General features: G+C 38.1%; 2 protein-coding genes across 9 annotated transcripts in view; both read left to right on the top strand.

Annotated features, from left to right (window-relative positions):
• GATM (glycine amidinotransferase) overlaps positions 1-15649 on the top strand; it is a 501978-nt gene that overhangs the window by 215415 nt on the left and 270914 nt on the right. The window lies entirely within an intron of this gene.
• The window catches only part of SLC30A4 (solute carrier family 30 member 4), a 78309-nt gene that overhangs the window by 6361 nt on the left and 56299 nt on the right, over positions 1-15649 (top strand). For 5 of the 8 annotated variants that reach the window (XM_069105953.1, XM_069105954.1, XM_069105956.1 and 2 more), the window contains exons 3-4: positions 1553-1699; positions 15429-15582. In XM_069105953.1, coding sequence (XP_068962054.1) covers positions 1553-1699; positions 15429-15582 — 301 coding nt within the window. The remainder of the gene's footprint in view (positions 1-1552; positions 1700-15428; positions 15583-15649) is intronic. The other 3 variants (XM_069105959.1, XM_069105960.1, XM_069105958.1) reach the window with 2 other exon arrangements.

The raw sequence follows: 15649 nt of genomic DNA, 5'->3' as shown, positions 1-15649 counted from the left end.
TAAAATCATAGAATCAACTATGGAGCTATTTGGTACACTACCTGAAGGAAAAACAGTAAGTTAAACAGCACACTTCACTGAAAGCTTCCCCATGCACTTCTTCAGTTGCTCAAACTCTAAATCCTACAGAAGTAAGCTTTTACAAGTGAGTGTGTTCCTGTGAGTTGGGGATTAGAACAGGTAGACGCATCAGCAGCATAGGCAGTGATTCAAAATACGGTTCTGAAGAAGGGACACAATTGGTGGGGGAATCTTTGCATTAGTTTTCTTTGGTAAGGATCTGGTATAAAAGTATACCACATTCTTAATTTTTGTTTCATTATATGATAGGGCCAAATAAAAATTTACCACAAAAATAAGACCACGAGCAATTCCCCAATGGATTAGTGATCTAAGGATAAGAAGAAACAGTTCTCAAAATTACAAACTTATCATTTATATGAAAGACTGCTCCAAATCACTAATAAGATAAATGCAGGTAAAAACAGAGAGTTAGCATAGGGGACCCCTCACACTCGCCACTTTGGGTTAGACCATTATGGTAAGGGTGCAGTGGATAGAGTACCTACAGCTGAAGTCAGGAAGTCCTGAGTTCAAATCTAGCCTCAAACACTAGCATTGTGACCCTGGGCAAGTCATATAACCCTGTTTGCCTCAGTTTCCTCATCTTTAAAATGAGCTGGAGAAGGAAATGGCAAACCACTCTAGTATCATCAATCAGTCAGACATTTATTAATGCTTATTATGTGCAAGTTTCCTTCCCTTCGTTGCTAGTACCTTCATTATAGGGGTAAGAGACGATAGGTATACCGTATCAAATATTATACTGTTAGACCCTGTTGTTTTGCTGAACTGTTTAAATCTTTGTTCCAAGGGAAAACTTGCTAGTTTGGAGGAAAGGATACATTCTCAAATGAATGTGATGAAAACAAGGCATCAGTTAAAATATTAAAAACCAAAATCCAGCTTTAACCAAAATGATGGGGCCTAAAAATTCTGTAAAGTGAGTCACTGGGTGCTATACATGGAATTAGTCTTCCTAGCTAGTCTTTTTTTTTTAAGAGTAAATTTCAAAATATCCTGTGTACCAGTTGTCAGGAAAATATAATATAGTATTAAAGAGTTTATAAAATTCATTTTCCCTATGTTGAGAGGTTTTATTGTATGATATAACACTATTAGAAAATGTTGTCATGTGTATATAGGCAAAACAGTTCACTTTAACTTTGTGGTTTAAGGAATTTACATTTTGTTGATGAGGAAGTGGAATGGACAGAATCCCACCTAAAATGAATATTTATTTGCAGTAGAGTCATATAGTTGAACAAGCATTTATAAATGCCTCCTGTTTATAAGGTACCATGTTAGGAATGGGGCTACAAAGACAAAATAAAAGTCAGTCCTTGGCTTAATGGAACCTACACTCTACATTCAGAGTTTTAATTAGAATCTTATTAGAACCTTGCAAAGTTTAATCTTTGTAGTTTGCTAATCTTTGTTGTTGGTTATTGACTTATTCATTCTTGTTTCTTTTTTCTGACTTCATCTTAAGGTGGATATATTGCAAATAGTCTAGCAATCATGACGGATGCACTGCACATGTTAACTGACCTCAGTGCTATCATACTCACCTTATTTGCTTTGTGGCTCTCGGCAAAATCACCAACCAAAAGATTCACCTTTGGATTTCATCGTTTAGGTAGGTGAATTGGGTCTACTATCTGTTTATAAGAGTCTGTAGCATCATTTGATTTACTGCAGCCCAACTAACCCAAACTCTCAAATGAAATTTTAAAGAAATGTTCTTAGCAGAGGCATATACAGACTGATAAAAGGTATTTTTGTTGTTGTTTTTACAAAAGTGGCTTCCTGGGTATGCCATGAAGTCTATAAATCCAACTAAATCTTTTATATCTTCTCTGTCTATAATACTGCAGAGATCGTTATTTTTCATAGTGATCCTGAAACATGACAGAATCTTTGATTATCAAAAAAAGTTTTGATTATGTTCAACATACCCTGCTGCTTACTAAGGCAGGAAAGTGTACTCATACATTTTAAAATTTCAGTATGGGTTCAAACAGATTTTCAGTTAAAACCTCAGCACATCAAAACACTCCATTCCCTAACATTCTGGTTAGGCACTTTTTTTTTTTTTACTATAATGTCATACAAATGGGTTTCTGGTGAGTCATTAAAACCTTAGAAGATTTTGAACTCTAATCATCTCTGTAGAGGAAGAATTTTGTAAACCTTAAAGAAATGTCAGTATAAAAGTATCTCCTGCAAGCACATACTGCAAGTATGTCACTTTTAGCCATTAACTTCTTCTGAAAATGAAAATCATACTTTTATTTTGTACCATAGACTTCTCTGTGAAAGATGAAGTTTGCTTACAGTGAAACTGATGCATACTTGTGATCCTTTTTTATTCCCTTTATTATTTAATTAGCATGTGTTACAGTTTATAATTGTTTATAAAATACAAGAAATTAAAATCAATAGACTTTAATTACACAGGAGAACCAGCATGAACAAATGGTGTGGGTGCAGAACTAGGGAGGGAGGAGTTGCCAATTAAATTAAATTAATACCTTCAGTGGTGGCCTTAAGAGTTGTAGTTACCACCATTTAGTTCAGTTTGGTAGAAATAGTGCTTCATGGAGCTAATATGGCAGTCCCCCTTTTCTTTGTGCTCGTCTTTTCTGGCCATCTGGATCCCCACAGGCTTTATCATGTAGTATTCCAGAGTGTGACTTGAAATTTTACCTGGCTGACTGATAGCTATTCAAGGTTAGGTAGAAGTCTGCCTTCCTTATCCCCTTGCATGCTCACTCAGCAGCACACTTTTGCAATTGAGATCTGAAGATCTCAGCCTTTTATGTGGCTTATTAAGCCACTGCCTTATTAAAGTTGGAGATATGCATTACTGACAGGAACCCCAGCACTCACCAACTTGCAATATATGCCTATTTAATCAAGGTGGATCTAAAAGAGTTTTCTTTAATTATTTTTTAATGTAGTAGACAAAAAGAAAACATGAGAAACTTAAGGTGATAAATTGCATGCAATAATGATATTTACTCTTATACTGTTATACTTCTTATCAGTTGGAATGGTGTGAGCAGTGGGGTCATTCAGATCTTTATGTAATCTAAGATTAAAAAATGAGCAAGTCAGGGCAGCTAGGTGGCGCAGTGAATAGAGCACCAGCCCTGGAGTCAGGAGGACCTGAGTTCAAATTCAGCCTCAGACGCTTGACAAACTTACTAGCCATGTGACTTTGGGCAAGTTACTTAACCCCAACAGCCCTCCAGAAAGGGAAAAAAAAAATGAGCCCAAGAGGGCATTGGGACTTCGGGGCAGCTCCCACCTGCTGAGGAGGTAAGTTTCACAGTCTTATCTGAAGTCTTGGAGCCTTCCATGGTAGGAAAGGCTGATGGATGATGTTTGAATCTCCTGTACTCTTTGGGGGAGGATTCGTGGAGAAAGGGTAGCACTCCTTTGAAAGCAGATTATCTTAAAGAGAAGGAAGTGAGGTAGGGATCCTTTCCCTATTGTGCATAACATCCCCAAACTAACATCCAGAAGGTCAGGGAAGAAATAGAATATGTTCTCTGGTGCTTCTAAATATTCTTTCTGTTGGCCTGTTACAACTTCACATTTTCTTCAGGGGTAGAGAAAGAAAGGAATTGACCTGTCTAAAGCAAACTTGTCCTTCCATTGAATACTATTAGACTTAGTATACAAAGTTGTACCAGAAGTCATCAGACCTGAGCCTACATCAGCTCTCTCCCAAGCTAGCTATATGGCCTTGGCAAATCACTTTAAATGTTTGCCCATTTGGAAGAGAAGGTTGGCTTAGGTCAGCACAGAGTACCTTTCAGCCCTACAATTACGGTACTGCTACATGGGGACGGTATGTCCAAATCATCTCATGTGGCCTTCAGAAAGACTGGGTTTAAGCCCTGCCTGTGATGCACTAGCTTTGGGTCCACGGACAGATCACTTAACCTCTTGGTGACCTGGGAAACTCTCCAATGCTTACATGAGTAAGTCCAGCTCATGAGTCATACTCATCGCCCAGCAGTAGTGAGAGAAAATTTTTGCATCAGGCGTTCCATAAACCGATGTTCCTCATTGGCTGGGATTCCTCCAGTAAATTCTTGACTCCTTTGACGACCTTACAAGCCACAACTGACTGTGGACTCCATAAGAAAGGTTCTCAATCTCAAATGGTTTCTCTAGGCTTCTACATACACTTAAGATCATATATGCCCACTTCTCTCTCATTCAGAGGTAGTGACAAATCACCAGCCTAGAGCTTCCCATTTTTAATCATCAAAGATATGCTTGGTTTGCTCTTGCATGGTAGGTTTATCTTTATAGATAGTATCTAATGCCAGCGTATATGTGGAGGAAAGTAATGGCAAACCTGACCAGGCCTACTATTGTGTGTTTGCAAGTTTCTCTCTAGAGTCAAGCGCTTCCTTTTCTTTAAAAGTGCAAAGTTAAGAAGGTAAATGAATGGAAGGCTCTGATAGGAGTAGATAGGAGCAAAGGAAGAAGAGTCTGAAAATAAAGGCAGAGAGGAACGGTAAAAAAAAAAAAGAAATCTCCATTTAAACAGAACAAATATCTATTGAGGGGTAAGATTCGGGGTATAACCTCCATAGATTTGTCATCTCTTTTGAGAAAATGACATAAAAGAAAGGAAATCAATTGACTGAGGTAAAAGAGCCACAGAGATTGGCAGTATGGGTAAATTAACCTGGGAACAAAAGTAGAGATTTTCTTTTTCTTTTCTTTTTTTTTTTTTAAGCAAAATACCAGGGTTCAATGAGTTTCCCCTAAGGATTCCTTTCTTGAGAGGTGAGAACAATGAGATCTTATTCATTACCTGCTTCATGATTGCTGACATTTAGGTCATACAAAATTATGTTTAAAAAAAGGTCCTAAAAGCTAAGCCCTTTAAATTATTCAGGGTTCTTAAAAGGGGGACAGGTAGATTAAGGGAGAGCATCATAATACTTAAGGTCAAAATAGGACTCCTTTACATTGGAATCTGGTGCAGTGAGGAGATACTGTTAGATCTAAAATCAAGAAGACAGTTCAGATCTCACCACAGACTCTTACAGGTAACCTTTCTGAGCCTTAGTTCCTCTTCTGTAAAGTGGGGCTAACAGCGCCTCCCTCTCAAAGGATTGTTGTGAGGATCAGATGAGATGGAGGTGAGGGATAGCCTGCCGAGAGAAGCAGGAGATGGTGACGTATAAAGTTGTTCCCTGGGGAGGATGCTTATGATGCTATATAATAATACATGAATGGCTGTTAGCCGTGTGGCACAATGGGTGAAGATCTGGTCCTGGAGCCAAGAAGATGGGGGCTCAAACTTCACCCCTGAAATGGGATGTAACTCTGCATCTTTCTTTGCTAGCCTCAGCTCATTCTGAGCTTTCATATTTTTGATAGTATCCAGTATAGGAATGTGCCAAGATCTCGTATTCAGCCTCCTTTACCTGCCTTTGCTTCCATCTTCACTATGTGTCTTTCCCTTTTAATACCTAAATTGTTTGGTGAGTTCTTAGATGTCTACATTAGTCTCTTTAGTCCAGTGGTCTCCACAGTGGGAGCTGTGACCTTTATCCCAAGGGGCATATGGTCTGACCTCAAGTGATGTGAGATCTGGCAGAGAATGAGAAGATGTAATAATCATGGGATTTGTCTCTGACATAGCCTCAACTCTCTTTATCTTCAGGTACTACTCTTCTCCTGTTTGTCTTTCCAGAGAGCTATGCCATATGGTAAATAGTATTTTTTAGAGAGGGGAAAACACCTAGCACAACCGTTCCAAACATTGAAAAAATCCAAAATTATGTGCAGTACCTGTGGATCTGCCGCCTCCATCCACAAAGAAGATAGGCTGGGAGTGTCTTCTCATATCTCTTCATTCAAATCTCCCTTGATCTTTATTTATCATTTCCTTGCATTTGCTTCTGCCCCTCTTTATCCATTTCCTCTCCACTGTTTCCTTCCTCTGGTTTTTAAATTTCTTCATATGAATATATCTTTTTTCTTTTTTTAGTATAGGGTATGAGCATTAATAGCTTAAAACTGCACTACAACTTTGGGATATCCTGTATGCAATCGTTCTGTAAATTCCTAAATAATTTTGTGTGTTGATCTTGTCATGTGGGTGATAAGTTGTTTTTGGTGTTGGGTTTTTTTTTAATTAAATTATTTATTTTTAGTTTTCAACGTTTACTTCCCTAAATTTTAATTTTTCTCCCCCTCCTTCCCTAAGATGGCTTGCAATCTGATATGGGCTCTACAATACATTCCTATTAAGCACATTTTTCACATTAGTGAAATTTCACTATTCATTATAAATAGGAAAAACCTGGTTTTTTTTTAAACTTAAGTTTTTTCTAATGATGTTTGATACAATTGTAGTGGAAATAAAGGAGAGAAATTGAAGAGTAACCTCTATTTGATGAAAATACAGTGATTACAAAGGTGTAGATTTTCAGAATATGGGAATTTTGTGTCCCTTAAAAGAGCTTTTTCAGCAGTCAGGGGCAGCAGGTACTATCCCATATTTTCTTTTTAATATATTTTTATTTCATTAAATATTTCCCAATTACATGTAAAAAAATTTTAACATTTATTTAAAAAAATTTTTGGTTTCAAATTCTCTCCTCTCTGCTACTCCACCCCTTGAGAAGGAAAGTAATAAAATATATATGTGGTATACATGTGAAATCATGCAAAACATTTCTGTATCAGCCATGTTGTAAAAGAAACACACACAACAAGAACATTAAAGTAAGTTTAAAAAGTATGCTTCAGTCTGCTCTCAGAGTTCATCATTTCTCTCTCTGGGGATAGAGAGCATCTTTCATCATGAGTCCTTTGGAATTGTCTTGGATCTTTTTATTCACAAGAGTAGCTAAGTTTTTCACAGTTGGTCATTATTACATGTTCTCCTGGTTCTACTCACTTCACTTTGCATCAGTTCATAGAAGTCTTACCAGGTTTTTCTGAAAACATCCTGCATATCATTTCTTATGGCATAATAGTATTCTATCACAATTGTATACCACAACTTGTTTAGCTATTCCCCAGTTGATGAGCATCCCCTCAATTTCCTGTTCTTTGCCACCACAAAAAGAGTTACTGTAAATATTTTTGTACACATAGGTCCTTTTCCCTTTTCTTTGATCTCTTTGGAATATAGACCTAGTAATGGTATTGCTGGGTGAGAAGGATGTGCGTGGTTTTATAGAACCCTTTGTGTGGATCTCAGAACAAATCCCAAATTGTTCTCTGGAATAAGTGGGCTAGTTCACAACTCCACCAATGATGCATCATGTACCTATTTTTCCATATCCCCTCCAGCCTTTTTTGGATGTGATATTTTCTGTCATGTTAACTAAACTGATAGATATGAAGTGGTAACTCAAAGGTATTTTAATTTGCTTTCCTGTAATCAGTTATTTAGAATATTTTTCCATGTAACTATTGATAGCTTTGATTATTTATGAAAACTGCCTTTTCATATCCTTTGACTATCAATTGAGGAATGGCTCATATTTTTATAAATTTGGCTCAGTTTCCTATGTATTTGAGAAGTGAGGCTTTTATCAGACAAACTTGTTATAAAAATTCTTTCCCAGTTCCATATTTTTCTTCTCATTTTGACTGCATTAGTTTTATTTGTGCAAAAACTTTAAATTTCATGTAATCAAAATTATCCAGTTTACTTCCTATGATCCTTTCCATCTCTTATTTGGTCATAAACTCTTTGCTTATCCATAAAGCTGACAGGTAAAAATATTCCCTGCTCCCCTAATTTGCTTATGATATCACCCTTTATATCTAGATCATTTATCCATTTTGACCTTATCTTTGTATATGAGATGAGATGTTGGTCTATACCTAAGTTTCCTCCAAATTGCTTTCCATTTTTCCCAGAAGTTTTTTTTGAACAGTGAGCTCTTGCCCTAAAAGCGGGTTTATCAAACACTAGATTACTGTTGTCATTTATTTCTATATATTGTGTACCCAATCTATTCCTGATCCACCACTCTATTCCTTAGTACCAGATTGTTTTGACAATTAGTGCTTCGCAATATAGTTTGAAATCTGGCACTGTTTATCTCCTATTTTATATATCAGTTAACAAATATTTTTTTAAGCACCTACTATGTACTTGGTTGGAACTGTGCCAAGCAACTAAGGCTACAAAGGAAAACAAACAGACCAAAATGGAAAAAGAAGAAATCTTTGTTCTTAATTAGCTCACAGTCTAAGGGAATGATAGCTAGCATTTATATAATACTTTAAGGCCCAGAGAGTGCTTTTACAGGCACTGTTTCTATCCTCTATAACCCTAATAATCCTACAATAACCCTAAAAGAGGTAGGTAGTTTTATCCTAATTTTACAGATGAGAAAATAGGCACAGAAAAGTTAAGTGATTTGCCCAGGATCACACAGCTGGTAAGCATCTGAAGCAACTATGAACTCACGTCTTTCTGACTCCAAGTCTAAAAGAAAAAGAAAGAGAACAGCTTAGCCTTTAAGGACACCCAGGCCAGTGGGCTGACAAATAGACTCAGCAGAGGAGAGGCTGAGTTGTCTGTGGCCAGGAGCTGCAGGGTGCCCAATAGAATAATGAGAACTAAGAAGAGATCATCAGTTGTCCCCAGCATGAACAATTTCAGTCAATTGAGGGAGTCAGAAGCAAAATTCAAGGGGTGGAGAACTGAATGGAGGAAGTGAGTATGGGCATTTCTTTCTGGGAGTTTTCCTAGGTGAGGGAGAAGCATTTAGGTTGAAGATATCACTCGAAGGTTTCTTAAGGATGAGGGAGAATTAATCATGTTTCTAGGAAGCCGGAAAGGGGCCTACAGAAAGGCAGAGATTGAGAGTGGAAGCGAGATGGAGGAGGGGAGCTCATGAGAGGAAGGATCTGGGTAAATTCCCAGAGGAAAATGGATCAAGGGCACAGGAAGATGGGTTGGCCTTGTCAAGTAGCATCACTTCTTCGTCAGCCAGAGTAAAGAAGGAATAGGGGAGATGAAAGAAATTAGTAAAGATGCCCTTGATTTTCTCCCTTAAGTCTTAAATCTGAGAGACAACTGTTAGGTACTTGAGGTAAGAAAGAATTTAGAGAAATGACTGTGGAATGTGATGATCAGACATCAGTTGAGATTAGATAACAATTTCTAGTGGCTCCTGGGACTTCATCCTGTGTTGCTGAGCAACATGGGAGTAGGAGCTGGGAAGGCTGATGATGGTACAGATAATTCTTTGTACCACACAGTTAAAAAGCCAGTTGTATTGGATCGAGTACATGGGAAAACAAATCCCAGATGAGTCTATTCACAAAGTTCGGTTTGGCAAATATACACCTGATGCTTGTTGTGTGAGGTGCAAAGTTGAAGAAGACAGAATCCATCCTCAAGGAGCTTACAGTCCTGTAGGAAAGAGAAGACTTGTATGATAAATACTGCAATACACTCCAGAAAGAGCCGATGTCCTTGAGAGGCAGGTCTCCGAGTAGACTGGGGCCAGTGGGGAGCCTCAAAGGACCTGCTGAGGCCCAGGCTTCCAGCATGCAGTCCACAGGCTAATTGTTGCCCACCAAGCCTAAGGTGAGACTTGGCCCCAGCATACATGGACTCCTAGATCAATAGTACCTACTACCCACCAGTTTGCCAATATTCCTCTGTGTTGTGGCTGTAGTTTTTTAGAGCACTTAAAAATTGTAATTAGTTACATAATTCAGTTTGACAAGAAATGTGGGATTTCTCATCATGTGGACACTGCTTGAAAATCTTTTGGTTTCTCTTCACAAAGGAGTTAAAACTGTAGTTGATAGGCAGGCAGGGGAAGCCATGAAGGCTTTTGATCTGGGGAGTATTAAAATCAGAGCCTCTCACAAGTAAATCACTCTCTTCCTTCTGGTTGGGATTCAACAGGCCAAGTGAACTAATCATGTCCGCATGTATCCAGTACATTGTCAATGGCTGTTTGGTAGGCCCTCATTCCCAGCCTTTCCATAATGTCTCTCATTCTGATGTCTGCTCTTCAGGGAGGGAATAAGCATTTATTAGACACCTACTGTATGCCAGGCATTGTGCTAAGCACTGTGTACATATTATCTCAGTTGATCCTCACAGCAACCCATGAAATAGGTGCTATTTTAATACCAGTTTACAGATGAGGCAGGCAGAAGTTGAGTGACTTACCCAGAGTCACACAGCTAGTAAGTGTCTAAGGATGGATTTGAACCCGGCTGTACCTGACTCCGGGCCCAGCACTCTACCCAGTGTACTTACTACCTAATTGCACCAAAGAGAGGGCCCCCCATCCATTATCGCTCCTTAGTAAGCCCTTGTTACCTGATTACATAATTATGTGCAATAATTATGTATATTAGTACCCGGGGTTGTCTAGAACCTATTACTTGTGTGAGTTGGCTAGCATCTGAAAATACTTTTAACTAACAGAAAAATACTGTATAATTAAGGTGGAGTCGTGTTAGTACCTTCCTGCCAATGGCAGCAACTGTAAAGTTGGAGTCGAGGCTTTGTGTTGTAACATCACAGTATAGGCATCCCACCCTACCCCACCCCCAAAGAGTCTGGAGGCCTTGGTTCCCCGTGCTTTGTTTTCCAATCATATTCTCATGAACCAAAACCATCTAATTCCTTATGACCTAATTTGTGTGTCTGTGAGAGCTAGACTTTTTCGAATGGAAACTGGGTGTTTACATCCTTTTTAAGTACATAAAAGGCATTCTAGCCCCAAATTCTGTGAATGTGTACAATTTTTCCAGATCTGTATCTCTTTTGTTGTTGTTTTGAAGGGGCATGGGTAGGGAGTTGTTAAATGTTTGGTTTGTGCGCTGATCACAGAATGCACCCTAACTGCATCTCTCGATTGTAAAGATCTGTTTATATTTCAGTTATTTGTGTGTGAAAACACCCTAGATTCATTCACCTTAATCACTCCCCCAGCCCTGTAGTTTTGCCATGGTTAAGTAATTTAATGACTACCAAATAATGTATAGAGTACAGTAGCAAAGCTTTTTAGGATTACTTTGATAAGAGGCTTGCCAACATTTCCATTAAAAACCTTTCTTTCAAGACTTTTTAATTATGTAGTAAAATTTCCCTCTAGACTGAAACATGACCTTTCAGGCTTATTTAACAACTAATGGGAGTAATATTAAACTCAATAGATCTCTCCTGAGTTTTACATTATGAAACTCACTTGGGTTCCCCCTAGAAAATGAAAATTGTTAACTCTTTAGTCTGGTCTTTATGTGTTCCTTTTATCTTAGTAATCCTAATTGTAGATTATGTGACCTGGGGCCGACTCAGAGCTGGAATGAAAGTACTGAGCAGGTCATAATTTGACTGTTGATTGAAAACAATTTTCTTCTTAAAACTTAAAAAAAATCCACACAGTTTCATTGGATTTTATCTACTCTGAATAGATAAACTCAACCACCTTACTGTATTTATGGTACTTTCATGTTAAGCTCAGTATTAAAATATAAAGAAACAGTCATCTGTTTTGGCAAAACTGAATTTCTTTTATTATACCTTTAAAAAAATCTTCATTTATGCAGCAAGTATCTAATCTTGAATATGAGTCTTGGTTTCTAGACTATATTATTCATATTATCTTTTAAAGTATTTCTTTGGAATCTGTCAGTACAATGTTGGTGTGTTGCAACAGATGATTCATTTTAGAATAAAAATCCCAGGACAACAATATCTCTCCATTCTTATTCCAGAAAGTGAGACTGTGGGGCATACATGATTTCCTTAATATATTCATGAAAAAGGAACATGGCAGTTATAGTAGCATCACTTGAGTTTCCCCATAGTAGAACTGGGAAACCTTAGCAGTCAGATTCATCCTGAATCTTTACCTCAAAAATGCATCATGGTGTGGTTGAAAGAGCCCAGGACTTGAGACCTGGGTTTGCCAGATCCACCTTCAACATTTACTATGTAACCATGTGATCAAGCCACTTTACCTCATCTGTAAAATGGGGACAGTACTTTCAGGCCCTACTTCAAAAGGTTATTGTGTGGAAAGCACTTGGTAAATCTCAAAGCTCTTATATGAATGTGAGTTTTCTGCAGCAGCAGCAGCAGCAGCCCTTGTACTACTTAATTAAGTTGTTCAGAGCCATGGTGGGGAGGACTACTTTCAGCCTGAGGCTGTAGACTTTTAGTGAGTGGGCTCTTCTAAGATAAGATGATGGAGTTCTCCCACTGCCATGGAGTTCATATACTATTGAGGACTTTGCCAAGGCTAATTTAGGAACAGGAGCCAAGATTCTCCCATTTTAGAGTGTGTTGGGAGGGGGTTTTTCCCTTTATTATTTTGATTTGATTTTCTTTTCCTTTATTATTTATTTATTTTTGCCTTTTTTTTTGGGAAGACAATTGGGGGTAAGTGACTTGCCCAAGGTCATTCAGCTAGTTTTGTGTTAGGTGTCTGAGGCCGGATTTGAACTCAAGTTCTCCTGACTCCAGGGCCAGTGCTCTATTCACTGCAGCACCTAGCCACCCCTTTCCTTTTATTTTGGTTTTGTTGTTCAGTGCATTTGAAACCCCTTTGGGGGTTTGGATTAGTTTTCTGAAAATTCACAGTGCAGTAAACATTGTAAGACATTTTGCATAACTGAATTTGAATTTTCATAATTTGATTACCACAAGTATGAAATAATATTTATGTTGAAGCTCCATTTTTGTTAGTTGTCATAGCAAATATTTTCATTAAAGATGTTTCAGAAAAGAACATCAACCTTTCACCTTGGTAGCAAACCTGATATGAAATTCCATTTTTGACTCTTGACAAATCATATTAAGTTCTGCTTTCTCATCAGTTTTTTCGTTTCATGTGAGATGGAAACATCTCTTACGTTTTCTCCTCTGAACAATGGGCATGTTAAAATAATGTTGATCACACACACACTCTCTCACTCACTCATTCACTGTGTGCTTAGTGCTTTACATTTGTTATCTCACTTGATCCTCACGACAACCCTGGGAAGTGGGTGCTATGATGAGCGCCATTGTACAAATGGGGAAACGGAGACTGTCAGAAGTTGAGTTACTTGACCAGGGTCACCTGACTGGCAAGTGTCTGCGGTTGGATTTGAACTCGGGTCTTCCCGACTCCGGATTCAGCATCCCATCCACTGTGCCTCCTAGTTGCCCCCACCAGAATCAGAATTTTAGAGTTGGAGAAAAACCTTATGGATCATCAGCTGTGCAAAGTGAGACTTCATATGGAAAGGCAGTAATAATGTTTGTCAGGACTGTCACCTTGAGAACAATAAGAAAGAAATAGTAACTGGAGAATTTACATGTTTTGGGGGGGAACACACCCATACCAGTGAAGAATGAGCACATTGAAAACAACCTCTTGACTAAATACCATGCTGGGTTAAACCAGTGATCCATCCCACCTCCAAGCAGCGCCAAACAAGGGTCCCTAGAAGGGCACAGCCGCCTCCCTGACACTGTAGTGGTCCTACTTCCTGTTGTTTTAAAGCGTGAAGGCCCCAGAGAGACTTGCTAGGCTAATTTAGTGGAGACTAGAATTCCTGGGTCTTTCCAGTTCATCCCAATCGTGGCTATACCATGAACACTGGAAAGGTTCCAATGTTTTATAGCCCTAATACAGCTTTGTTGTTCTGTGTGTTTGTTTTGTACCTCTGTGTATAATCTATATCAATAATAATAACAACAGCTAGCATTTTTATAACTCTTTACAAAGATTTTCTCATATGATCCTAGCAACAAACCTGGGAGGTGGGTGCGGTTATTATTCTCATTTTAAAGATGAGGAAACAGGGAGAGAGCTTAAGTGACTTACAGAGGGTCACATAGAGAGTCAGTGTCTGAACTTAGGTCTTCCTGGCTCTGGGTCGAACTCTCTTTACACTGTACCACCATACAAGCTGCTTGAATGGAATAAGCTCCTCATAGGCAGGAACTCATTTTTTGTTGTTGTTTTGGTTTTGGCTTTCTGTGTCTGGTGCTTAGTGCAGTACCTTGCACATAGCCTGAATAGGAAAGATTGATCACAGTGCCCTGGGAGTGTCTTTGATGGCAAAGCAGCATTTCTTGAGCCCCCAACAGCAGAAGAATAGACTTCCATCAAAAGCTTCAGGGAAGTTTTGAGCAGCATGACATTCCCAGAGCCACTATTCCAAAAGGCTGAAGTTTAACCAGGATGAGAAAGACGGTAGTGGCTGGAGAAGGTCCTTTCAGGAATGGGAAGCATTGGATAGAGTAGAACCTTAGAGGTGATCAAGGTCATTGGTGTCAAACTCAAGGAGAGAGGGAGGCCACTAATCCCTGCCTAAGGATCCCTGTGTGCTGCATATTGACTTAGGGTTTTGTTTTTAAGAACTATTTATTTTTACTTATTTCCCCCAGTTACATGTGAAAACGATTTTTAGCATTTGTTTTTAAAACATTGAGTTCTAAATTTTCTCCATTACTTCTTCCCCCATGCCCTCTTTGAGAAGGCAAGCAATTCGATATAGGTTATATATGTGTAGTATGAAAACAAATGCATAATAGTCATGTTGTAAAAGAGAACATAGACCAAAAAAACCACTTGAAAAATAAAGTTTAAAAAAAAAGTACACTTCAGTCTGTATTCAGACACCATCAGTTCTTTCTCTGGGGATGGATAGCATGTTTCATCATAAGTCCTTCAAAATTGTCTTGGATCATCATGTTGCTGAAAATAGCTAAGTCATTCCCTTGACTTAGTTTTAAAATGAAATACTATTTATGTTTTATTGTATTTTTATTTATTTTGTTGAATATTTCCCGGTTACATTTTAATCTGGTATAGGCCACATGTTTAACATTTCTGATATAGACCAACCCTTTCATTTAAAGATGAGGAATCTGAGACCCAGAGAGTATAATAAGAGGAAAAGCTGGTTAGAATGATGAAACTTGGCTCAAGAAAGACACATGAAGGTCACCTCTCCCCCAATTCTTTGCAGAAGTGGGGACTGTGATTATGGAACATTGTACCTTTCTGTGTGCTCATGTACATGTGTGTGTTGCCAAACTGTTCTGGTGGTGTTTTGTTCATTATTATAAGGGATGGCTTTCTGGGAGGGGGTAGAGAGAAGGATGCTTTGGAAAATGAAGTCATGTAAAAAACAAAATATATCAACAAAAATTAATTTTTAAGAGGAAAAAAGCCAAGATTATAGCAGATCTTTTAGTCCCAAATTAATGCCCTCCCTACTGTAACATGTTGCAGTATCTCTTTGAAGCAAGAGACTGTAAATAAAATTTGTATAATATTTTTATAAATTTTACTTAGCTACAAATATTCCTATATAACTTTTGTTTTTCTTTACAGAGGTCTTGTCAGCTATTATTAGTGTTCTTTTGGTTTATATACTTATGGGATTCCTCTTGTATGAAGCCGTGCAAAGAACCATCCATATGAACTATGAAATTAATGGAGATATAATGCTCATAACCGCAGCCATTGGAGTTGCAGTTAATATAATGTAAGCTATATTTACTGTTTTTCCCTGTTAAATATTTTAAATACTACATATCTTAAAATTTAGAAAT

The sequence above is a fragment of the Petaurus breviceps genome, unplaced genomic scaffold (genome assembly GCF_028583685.1).
Source record: "Petaurus breviceps papuanus isolate PSGF00001 unplaced genomic scaffold, PetGlider_PUasm1.0 77, whole genome shotgun sequence".
NCBI classification, from domain to species: domain Eukaryota; kingdom Metazoa; phylum Chordata; class Mammalia; order Diprotodontia; family Petauridae; genus Petaurus; species Petaurus breviceps.
The sequence above is the reverse complement of the archived record's forward strand: the minus strand, read 5'-3'. Positions and strand labels throughout refer to the sequence as shown.